Source organism: Juglans microcarpa x Juglans regia, chromosome 8D, assembly GCF_004785595.1.
Source record: "Juglans microcarpa x Juglans regia isolate MS1-56 chromosome 8D, Jm3101_v1.0, whole genome shotgun sequence".
NCBI lineage: Eukaryota > Viridiplantae > Streptophyta > Magnoliopsida > Fagales > Juglandaceae > Juglans > Juglans microcarpa x Juglans regia.
The window spans coordinates 14,534,074-14,544,999 of record NC_054608.1 but is presented as its reverse complement, the minus strand read 5'-3'; the positions used below and the strand labels follow the sequence as shown (position 1 = coordinate 14,544,999).

At 40.8% G+C, this 10,926-nt stretch overlaps 4 protein-coding genes across 4 annotated transcripts; 3 read left to right on the top strand and 1 right to left on the bottom strand.

Moving 5' to 3' along the window:
* Positions 1 to 676: 676 nt before the first annotated feature.
* Positions 677 to 1,171, top strand: LOC121242227. The gene has a single exon (XM_041140119.1). It carries the CDS (start codon positions 677 to 679, stop codon positions 1,169 to 1,171), a length of 495 nt encoding a protein of 164 aa, XP_040996053.1.
* Positions 1,172 to 2,247: 1,076 nt separating this feature from the next.
* Positions 2,248 to 3,192, top strand: LOC121242226. Its single transcript, XM_041140118.1, has one exon. It carries the CDS (start codon positions 2,248 to 2,250, stop codon positions 3,190 to 3,192), a length of 945 nt encoding a protein of 314 aa, XP_040996052.1.
* Positions 3,193 to 3,374: 182 nt separating this feature from the next.
* On the top strand, positions 3,375 to 6,196 carry LOC121242225. The gene is made up of 4 exons (XM_041140117.1): positions 3,375 to 3,577; positions 3,701 to 3,883; positions 4,968 to 5,241; positions 5,354 to 6,196. Exons 1-4 carry the CDS (start codon positions 3,375 to 3,377, stop codon positions 6,194 to 6,196), a joined length of 1,503 nt encoding a protein of 500 aa, XP_040996051.1.
* A 1,469-nt stretch (positions 6,197 to 7,665) lies between these two features.
* LOC121243408 (zinc finger protein CONSTANS-LIKE 16) lies at positions 7,666 to 9,969 on the bottom strand. The gene is made up of 2 exons (XM_041141528.1): positions 8,672 to 9,969; positions 7,666 to 8,162 (listed from the first exon to the last, which is right to left on the bottom strand). The coding sequence occupies exons 1-2, from the start codon at positions 9,743 to 9,745 to the stop codon at positions 7,902 to 7,904; spliced, it is 1,335 nt and encodes a 444-aa protein (XP_040997462.1). The 5' UTR covers positions 9,746 to 9,969; the 3' UTR covers positions 7,666 to 7,901.
* Between the last annotated feature and the right edge of the window lie 957 nt (positions 9,970 to 10,926).

The following is a 10,926-nucleotide window of genomic DNA, read 5'->3' as shown; positions in this document are numbered from 1 at the left end:
GTGGGAAATAATTAGATACATATTTTTAGAAGAGTAATGTTACATATAATTAAAAAATGAGTAAATACTGTAGAGTCACTTTGAAAAAAGAATGGAGTTAATTATTAAAAAATTAATTTTTTTCACGTGAGTCTTGTATTTATTTATTTTTTTCAAAGTGATTGTATAGTATTTACACACTCATAATTACAATTATCATTTTCTTCTTAGAATATAGATAATATATTATTAATTATTATTCTATTAGAAAATTTCATGTCCTTGAAATTAGGAACGAAAAAAGTCTGCCTGATCTAAAACTCAGATTTTGCTGCAGTGATATCTCAAGGTATATAGTAACAGCAAATAATCGAACATGCAAGATCCAAATGCAACCTGTACTTGCACATTATCCATCGGCCAGCTGATGATGATTAATTAATGTCCTGCAATAAAACCAGCAACAACAGCAGGAGCAGCTACAGTATATATACATGTATCCATGCATGCAACTATCATTATTGACATCAAATAATGAAAACTTGTAAAGAAATACTTGTGATTAACGCAGAATATATAGCACAACTCACAATATACCGAGTAGGCTCCTCTCCTCTCTGTAGGGTGAGGTTTTTCCTTTGTCTTTTCGACAAAGCTAACTTCTCTTAGGCTTTGAGTCTGGAGAGGTCTTGGCAAGATGACTGAGGACATTACACAACGCTGGGAATCACTGAAACTAACAGAGGAGGAGCAAGAGCAGCTCACTCTTCCAGAGGAAGCACTTTTATCATCCAATACCAAAGGTAAACACTGTCTTCTTGCAATGATCTTCAATGACAGAACAGCAAATATGGAGGCTTTCAAGTCGACAATGTCCAAGGCATGGAACACAAAGGGATGGATTACTTTCAAGGAGTTTGGTACGAACAAATTTCTCCTAGATTTTCAGTGTCTTTTATACAAGAATAAAGTTATGAATAGGAGACTATGGTCTTTCGACCGTTACTTAGTCTGCATGAAGGAGTTTGAAGGAGGCTTATCTCCCTTAGAGGTGCAGTTCACACATGAGCCGTTTTGGATTCAGGTTCATAACCTCCCTTTTGCTGGGATGACTAAAGAAGTTGGCGCATTAGTTGGCTCGGGATTAGGGAGAGTACTGGAAGTCGAGGTTGACACTAAGGAATATGGCTGAGGCAGCTACCTACGAACCAGGGTTGATGTTAATATCACAAGACCATTGTCAAGAGGTCGTATTCTTAAGGTTAGAGACAGGCAACACTGGCTTTCCTTCAAGTATGAGAGACTGGCACTTGTATGTTTCAAATGTAGCCTCTTGATGCATGGGAAAAGTAGTTGTGCAAAGCTAGCCCAAGCCTCGCATGGCACAGAGCAATATGGGCAATGGTTACGAGCTAGTTCTTCCTTTTCACAAGGTAAACCCCTGAAAAAATATGGAGGTTCCATGGAACATGACCATGGATCTTCATGGAGGTGGCATACAGACGAGGTAAGGGGTGGAACTTCTAGTTTCGGGACTACACCAACTCAGACAAGGAAAGATGACCTAGAGTTGACCAGAATAGGTGGCACAGTAGCGGGCACATGTTCCCAAGACAATGACATTTCAGCTGTGGCAGGACAATGGCTACCTGATAGCTGCAGGGATTTTGTCAACGAAAGTCCTGAGACTTTCCTTTCTGATGATGGCCCTACTGACATCCAGAACAAGCTCTCGAAGGATCACACAAACTTTCCAAATCAGGTACACCCCTTGACCCCACCTGCCTATTTTGTTGAGGGTGAAAAGGCGAGACAAACTGAGGAACCCCTTACCTCAGTTCACCAACTCTCAAGGAGCCATACCTCCTTGGACCTTGACATGAGAGTTACTTCACCCACTAAACCTGTCACTGGAAGTACCTAGAAGAGAAAGGCAAGAGGGCAACTAACTGCCCTCACAGATGCCACAAATAAACCCACTGCCCATGCTCGTGTTACTCACACCAAGAGGAATGCTAAGGAAATGGCCCATGATTGTAATATGAAAGAAAACAAGAAACCTAAGCTAAGGCTCATGTCTGCAAGGAGAAAAACTCAGAACAGTTTGGTGGAGGCTGCTTTGCAGCCCCACCAATCCCAATGATTTTCTTAAGTTGGAACTGTCGAGGGCTTGGGAACCCTCAAACAGTTCATGGACTTCACCTTTTGGTGAAAACAAAGTGCCCAAACTTGGTCTTCCTTCTGAAAACTAAGTGCTCCCGTGATAGAATGGAAAAAATAAGAATTAGATTAGGATTTGATAGCTGTTTTTGTGTGGACAGCCGAGGTAGGAGTGGTGGTCTAGCCTTACTTTGGAACTCTTCCATCGAAGTTGACCTCCTCACTTACACTAACAGACATATTTCAGCCATTATAAAGCTCATCTCAGAAAATTCCAAACGGCTAGTTACTGGCTTCTATGGTCATCCCATGACTACAAAAAGGCCTGAGAGCTGGAACCTGTTAAAGGCTCTAAAACCTGGTGATAATACCCCTTGGCTTTGTTTTGGCGACTTTAATGAGATCACCTATCAAAAGGAAAAAGTTGGGGCCACCCTTAGACCTCATAAACAAATGGCTAATTTCAAAGAAACATTATCTTCATGTGGCCATTATGACTTGGGTTATCATGGTGACAGATTTACTTGGGCAAACAATACGGAGGGGGACCAATACACTAAAGAGAGGCTTGATAGGGCCTGTGCCAACAACTTTTGGATTGAAAAATATGGCACCCATGCAGTATCCCATTTGGAAAGTACCCAATCAGACCACAAACCACTACTAATTCAATCAAAGGGACAAGATAATGATCACAAAAGAAACAAGATCTTCAAGTATGAAGCAGCATGGAGTAGCTTGGAGGACTGTGAGAGTATTATCAAAAAGGCATGGGCATCCTCAGCTCATAAACCAAGGGCCATTCAAAGAATTCTTCAAGGACTCAGGTTCTGTCAAGAGGACTTGAAACAATGGAACAGAAGCAATCAGAAGAACAAAGGGCAGTATCTCAAAGCTAAAACTGACAAGCTAAACCATCTGAAGAACATGAATCAAGGTCACCTAAGTGCTAAAATAAAGCTGGTACAGAAAGAGCTGAATGATGTTATGGATGTAGAAAATCTTAAGTGGCAACAAAGAGCTAAACAGGCATGGCTAAATGATGGAGATTGAAACACCAAGTACTTTCATAAGTGTGAAAGCCAAAGGAAGCAAACCAATACCATAAGCAAGATCCAATCCAGCTCAGGTCAGGTAACAAGTGATCCTCAGGAAATATGCAATGCTTTTCAATAGTTCTTCTCTAGCTTATTTTCAACCTCTCAACCAGTGGTATAGAGGATTGTCTTGCAGTAATGGAACAAGTAGTCACAGAGGACATGAACTCAACCTTATCCAAACATTTTACAGCTGAAGAGATTAAAGCCTCCATTTTCAGTATGAACCCATTAGGCTCTCCTGGGTCTGATGGTTTCCCAGCAAAGTTTTTCACAGAACACTGGGATACAGTAGGCAGTAGAGTCTATGAGGCAGCTTTGGAAGCACTAAATGGATGCAGGTGGGAAGGCAAACTAAATGAGACTTTTATAGCACTCATCCAAAAGAAGACAAACCCAACTCAAGTGACAGACTTCAGGCCAATAAGTCTATGTAATGTATTCTACAAAATCATTGCTAACAGACTCAAAGCTGTCTTGACTGAGATCATATCCCCTACACAAACAGCTTTTGTACTAGGGAGGCTTATAACTGATAACATCATTGTGGCTTTTGAATCCCTGCACACCATGAAAGCCAGGCTGAAGGGAAATGATGGTTTTATGGCTTTAAAACTCGACATGAGCAAAGCTTACGATAGGATTGAGTGAGAATTATTGGCTTCTGTTATGCACAAGATGGGTTTTTCAGATTCTTGGATTGGTTTAGTCATGAAGTGTGTTACCTCAGTCACTTATTCTCTTATAGTAAATGGGGTGTCTCAACTTTTTTTCTGCCCTCCCGAGGCCTTAGGCAATGGGATCCTCTATCCTCTTACCTTTTTATCTTGTGTGGAGAAGCTCTCAGTTCCCTACTGAACAGGGCAGAATATAATAGTTTCATAACAGGCTTACCTATTAGACAACATCTTTTGCACATTCATCATCTGTTTTTTGTAGATGACTCTCTACTTTTCTGCAAGGCCAACTTAATTGAATGGAGTCATCTTTACCACCTGCTGGACACTTATGAAAAAGCATCAGGGCAAAGACTAAACAAGGAAAAAACCTCAATCTTTTTCAGCAGGAATACTAGAGAGGAAACCAAAGAGATAGTCACAAGCATTGCTGGGGTTCGAGGGACCAATTCATGTGAGAAATACTTGGGTTTACCAGCCTCATTGGAAGATCCAGAACCTACTCTCTCAAAGGGGTTTTAGCCAAAGTGCAAGCCAAACTAAGCAGCTGGAAAACCAAGCTGCTATCACAAGCAAGGAAGGAGATCCTTGTAAAGGCTGTGATCCAGTCAATTCCCATCTATTGCATGGGAATCTTCAAGCTGCCAAAACAACTACTCCATGAACTCAACAGATTGATCAGATCCTTCTGGTGAGGGCAACAGTCCCATGATCACAAGATGCATTGGGTAGCATGGAAACAGCTGAGCAAGTCTAAAAAGTCAGGAGGGCTGGGCCTTAGAGATTTTGAAAATTTTAATGCTGCCCTTCTATCTAAGCAATGCTGGAGGATCCTTTCTTTTCCACATTCATTGGCTGCTAGGGTACTTCAAGAGAAATACTTCAAAGGACAGAACTTCCTTTCAACAAAAAGGGGCTATAACTCATCCTTCCTATGACAGAGTTTCATCTCTACTAAACCACTACTTGAGGAAGGGTTAATTTGGCGTATAGGTGATGCGAATTCTGTGACCATATGGAATGACAAGTGGATACCTCAAAAATCTACTTTCAGACCTCAAAGTTCAACCAGGTTTCTGCCAGTAGACACTAAAGTGGCTTTGCTCATCGACCACTCTACAAACCAATGGAATCTTCCTATGCTAGAAGCAATTTTTAAATGTACAGAAGCTGGAATCATCAAGAGTATACCCCTCAGTCCATTCCAGAAACCAGACAAGTTGATATGGCGATGCACTCCCACTGGCACTTTCTTAGTCAAGAATGCCTACTACCTAAAGGAGGAGATGGATAAAAGAGAGGTAGGCCAAGCCTCTGAGCTCGAGAAGGTGATTGAACCCTGGACCAAAGTATGGCATATGCAGATTCCAAATGCTACAAAGTCTTTTCTATGGAGGGCCTGCCTAAATGCTCTTCCCTAAAAAACAAACCTTTTTTCAGAGAAAGGTCACTAAAGATGCTTCCCGCCCCATCTGTCACTTATGTCCAGAATCCATTGAGCATGCATTGTGGGAATGCTCATCAGCCCAGGATGTTTGGGGTCAAAGCAGTAGAAAGCTTCAGAAAACAAAACTGCAATCACAGACTTTCAAACAACTTTTAGAAAGTTTGTTTGAGCTCCTAGAAGATGAGGTGATGATTGAGTTTGCAATAATAGCTTGGATGATTTGGAAAAGAAGGAATGATCTGATTTTTAACAACACTTTCACGCATCTAAATTCTCTCACTCAACAAGCCAAGGTTTTCATTAAGGAGCTCAGTCAGCTACAACATGCCACCAAGTTTCCAACACCTGACCTGGGGAGGTCATCCCAATGGGAAGCTCCTCCACGTGGCAAGCTAAAGCTAAACTGGGATGTTGCCCTTGAAAAAAACAATTGCAAGGTGGGGGTTGGTGCAGTTATCAGAGATTGGGAGGGAACAGTTAAGGCCACCATGAGGAAGAAACATGATCTTTACCCTGACCCGCTATTGGCAGAAGCCTATGCTCTCCTGCAAGCAACCATTTTCTGCAAATCACTAGGCTGGAAGGAAATCATCTTGGAAGGGGACTCTCTACAAGTTGTCAACTTCCTCAAGACTGGTGAAGTTAATGACTCGTATGTGGGCACAATGATTAGGGACACTAAGTCGATTTTGAACTCATTCACATCTTGGACTGTGAGACATATTCTTAGAGCTGGTAATGTTGTAGCTCATGTCTTAAGTCGAGATGCTCTTAGTAGTAGAGATAGTATCTGGTCTGTTGGTACTATCCTAACTTGTATCCAAACTCTTCTTTAAGTGAATACATGAGACTTTTCATATAAAAAAAAAAAAAAAAAAAAAAAACTCACAATATACCTAATTACCGGCCATACATAGTGCCAATATAATTGATAATAGCAAGGCTTTTACCATCTTGGTCTTTAATTGTGGACAGATTACCAAAATAGTAGCAAGACTAGGATAAAAAAGTATATATATATATATATATATATATATATATATAAACCATGAGAAACCATAAACGTCAATTACATGAATATGATAATTGATCGGCAAACCGGCCTTCTCCGCTACATGACATATATAGCTCTCCGGCCTAAACATCATGACCAACTCAATTGTAGGGCGAGTAATGTATTAACTTTACGGGGTGGCATATATGGCCGGTGGTCTTGGGATATAGAGACACATATTTCTCCTTATAAAAAATGAGTTTGTTCCTAAGAAGAGGATTACTCATTCTTATAAACATGCATAAGGCCTTGTCCACAGGCAATGTGAGATTATTTTCCAACACCCTCTCTCACTTGCACGCCAGTATTTTTTTCTAGTCCTTCTCACAACTGGGATAAGTAGTGTGGGCCCCCTTTCGTCTTGAGGCAGGCTCTAATACTATGAAGAGACATACATTTCTCCTCATAAAAGGCCTCATAGAAGGAGTGTGGTAAGTCTTTATAAACACTAGGATGAGTTTAGTTCTAAGCGGTGTGAGACTTCTCAACATGGGGCGACGAGCGATATAACTTGGGCGTCTTGGATTTGAAATTCCGAAATATTCACGCTCTTGCGCATGGCCTTTGGTGCATGTCCGAAATAGGTGCACAAGAGGACATGACTTGAGTACCAATACTGAAATGAACAACTCTTTCCCTTGATCCTGATCTCATGTTGAATGAGATATTTAAGTTTTAGACTATGTGAGCGTCATTCTTGTGGCATACATGCTCGACGGTCGTACTGATGCATGGAATTAATTGGGTTCAGAAAAAACAAAGAGCAACTCATGAAACACGAGCAAATTTATAACGATAAGAAACTGTCGCTTGGAAGTAATTATATGGCTTATACTGTCCTCTCATGAATAGAGTTTTTAACAGTAATTTTATGCTACGCTAGCTTGAGAATTATATGCAGACCAAGATGACCGCCAACAGTTCGAAAGTGTGATATTTGTATGATAGCTATCTTTCCCCCTTTTCTGTGCTTTTTTCCTTCTGCTAAGTAAATGTACAACCGTCCCCTTCTTTCCTGCAGTTTCTGTGCTCTTATCACACAAATACATATATTATATTCAGTGCAAATAGAGGCTTCCAGTTTCAATGGTTAATAGTCCATATATGTTCATAATAAGCTGTATTTTCCTCCTATTTCATGGATGTCCATCTTTTGGGACCATTTTTCACAGCTACCTCGGCAACATTTTCAACCCCATAGCATGAATTGAGAGAGAGAAGAAGATCAAGTAAAATATTTACATATACGTATAATCAGCGAAAACTTAAAATATCAAGTTATTTATTGGATCTATATACAATATTTACTACAAGAAAACTACTTATTTGTGGCCGATTATTTTTCTACGAAAATGATTATTTTCTACTAGCAAGTCTATTTTTATCACAAATAATCCGTCACAAATTCTCGTTTTCTTATAATGATTCCAGCTTTGGGTGAGCACAAAAGCTAAGTGAGGTACATCGTACGTACATAGTTAGATTAATTATTTGGCAATTAAAGATGGAAAAGCAGGTCCTGCAAAGGAAGCCCTCTTTACAAACCTCCCTTTCATTCGTGGCCTCTTCTCAGCATTCAACTTCCGAACCTCGTATCTTATTTTCTTCGAGAACAGACGCGTTCGTCGTTTCTCTCTATACCTTGACACTCTTGCTTCTCTCCCTCCGTCAGCCATTGCCTGGTTTCCCACAGTTCCAGTACCATAATCTACGTAACGGTGATGAAGTTCAGTACCGCAACTACCGTTCTGAAATTAAGAGCCACAGTACCAGTCTTTAATTTGTTAGGTGATCAAGTACATTTTGGAACTAAACGGATCAGAAAAAGATCACATGCACGCAGCAAGGACATCAAACAAAACATGTGCCAAATTATGTGAATTTGGGATTATATTGTAATTCTCTATATTTGGATACACAACATGCATGGTTGTACTCTAACTAGGTGAGCCGAGATGCATCTGATTAATTGAATTTGCAAGGTGACCAATTAATAGGTAAACCGAAGAGTTCACAATTTTCCACTGATTCCCAGATCAGAAGTTATGGAATTATGGAAAATGAAAAAATCACGCATCAGTTAGCTATGACTGCAGATCTAACATGTCATGAAGTGAATTGAGGAATGTTTTGGGGGTAAAGGTTTAAGCCTAGGTCGACGTGATTAACGTTAAGTACTCAACAACACTAAAATGTGCAAATTAAAGGGTTTTGATAGGAGTTTGGGCAACGTGTGTATCATGAACAGAAAACTTACCATGCATTCCGGCCAACTTTCGTCGGGGTCAAAATCCGGCTGATCACCGGAGGTCCAGGGAGAACCTTGGCTAGCCCATGCTGTGATGACACCCTCATAATCCAACCTCAACAGTATCTTCCTTTTCTTGTTTGCATCATCCACCGACGCATTTCCCCCACTATTCTTCGCAGCCACCGCTCCCACCGCCGACACCTTCTCATCTTCCTCCTCACACGTCTTATGCGAATCGTAGTCAAAGCTGAATTCAAATGGTTCCCTTATCATATCAATTTCAGCATCATCACCCGGGCAAGCTTTGCCTTCAACTTCCATAACTTCTTCTTCCTCAAGCTTAACCCTTCCGCCACTACCCAAAGAACACTCCTTCTCTAATTTACAATCCATTAGCCCCAAACCTTCCATTCCAAAACTCTCGTTCTCAAGGCCCCTACCCAATAAGCTCTCAACGTCAGCAGCAAACTCCGCAAGATCCATGTCGGATGGAAGAAACCCATGTAAGCTATCCGCTTCATGGCCACAGCTATTAGATAAAGAGATCTTAGATTCGCTTCCATTAGAACTATTATTCTCGGCTTCACTCGCAACACAGGCTACGGCTTTATCTTTTGGACTCGTGGCCGTGCATAGCTCAGCAACAAAGGGATCAAATATCGGAACCCTATACAGAAGCTGCTCTTCGTTTTCTTCATGTGAAGTCTCGTCTGCACCGACTTCTGGCACCAGAGGAAACGGGTTTCGTGCAGGTTGATCTTCTTCAGATTTAGGTGTTCGATGATTCACGGGCTTTCCATTCCGCGGTGTCCGCGCCTTTCTAGTGAACCCTCGGTGCCATGCCGGCACAGAATTCCTAACAGTAGCTGCGTTCGACGGTTTGAACGATGCAGTGTTTAGGCGAACCCTTTCATGTCTCCGTGCTAATGGGTTAGCCGAGTGTACCAAAGAGTCGCATGCCTCGCAGAGGAAAGCATCATCGGCGGCACAGTACCATCGAGCCCGTTTCCGAATACAGCTATCGCAGGCTCTAGCCGACTTGCCACCGACGGCGTTTGCGACGCTGTTGTCACAAATCATCACTCGAAAAAGTATTTCAAGATTCAAAACAGAATTCGAAAACGGGCAGACAATACAAAATTCAAAATTGAAGCAACAAAAACTAGCTGCAAAGCCGAAGAGATACAAAACTAATATATGTTGGGATTGACCTGAAGTTTTGGATGGGCCGGAGGTATAGACTCTACTACTGTGACTTACCTTTTAGGTTTGGGGTGTGACCCACAAACAGCGCTTTTGCCGAAGTATATATAAAAAGTGAAGGCACTGCTCTGGATTGCACTTTTGGGGTCCACAGAAAGACCTTATCTGATTTCTAATTGGTTGAGCTTCTAAAGTCGATCCTAATCTCTGTATTCTCATAGGCTGTTTACTAATCAAAGGATTTCTCATGGATCCCAACTTGTATGGATGAGCACATGTCTCTGATCCCATATCTCACTCTCACACCCTCTCTCTCTCTCTAACTTTTCCTCTCCAAAATTTGAAGGAGACCCTTTTGTTGGCTGTGCCTCCCAACTGATCCATTATCCATGTTTGAAGTTATATAAGACTCAAGCTAGCTAGGGCTGCGGTCCCCATTATTAATCCCTCTCTACTTCGCTCTCATTTTCAATGCAAGCTTTGGCTCCACTACGATAAATCCTTTTCTAGTAGGGTTATGTGGGTAATAAAAACCTTTTGCTAACATAAGGAGCCATCCTATCTCTCTCACGCAACAAAGTCACATGTATGCACATTCAAACAAAACTTCATTAATTATACTACAATTCGGAAACATCCCAATAAACATTTTAGAAATTGTTGTCAATAGAATAGAGAAATCTTATATATATATATATATATATATATCATGCATGTAAGCATATTAAGTCCCAAAGTTGAAGCAAATTAAAGAAAGATTTTTTCTATTTGCAAGTCGGTATGTAAAACACACCATTGACTATCCACATCACTTACATAATAAAACTTGATTTATAAGATTTAAATTTTAGAATTTGTTTTCTAAATTAAATTATGTCATGTAAGTGCTTTGCAATGTATGTTGTCCACATCGACTTGTAAATAGAATTTTATTTAAAAAACTTTAATTTCATTCCCAAAGGTTGTACTTGGTAAGCCTATTCATCCGGGCTGGGTTTTTTTTTCGGCCTGGTATGGAACTCGGATAACCTAGTTCTGGTTACGAGTTTTGGCCTGGA

Excerpts from the sequence above, each read along its gene's own strand:
- LOC121242227 (XM_041140119.1), top strand. The coding sequence starts at position 677 with ATGACTGAGGACATTACACAACGCTGGGAATCACTGAAACTAACAGAG.
- LOC121242226 (XM_041140118.1), top strand. The coding sequence starts at position 2,248 with ATGGAAAAAATAAGAATTAGATTAGGATTTGATAGCTGTTTTTGTGTG.
- LOC121242225 (XM_041140117.1), top strand. The coding sequence starts at position 3,375 with ATGGAACAAGTAGTCACAGAGGACATGAACTCAACCTTATCCAAACAT. Across the intron at positions 3,884-4,967 it reads AAAGCTTACGATAGGATTGA|ACCTCAAAGTTCAACCAGGT; the intron begins GTGAGAATTATT and ends ATCTACTTTCAG. Across the intron at positions 5,242-5,353 it reads AAGCCTCTGAGCTCGAGAAG|AGAAAGGTCACTAAAGATGC; the intron begins GTGATTGAACCC and ends ACCTTTTTTCAG.
- LOC121243408 (XM_041141528.1), bottom strand. The coding sequence starts at position 9,745 with ATGATTTGTGACAACAGCGTCGCAAACGCCGTCGGTGGCAAGTCGGCT. Across the intron at positions 8,163-8,671 it reads AAAGTTGGCCGGAATGCATG|AACGGTAGTTGCGGTACTGA; the intron begins GTAAGTTTTCTG and ends TCTTAATTTCAG.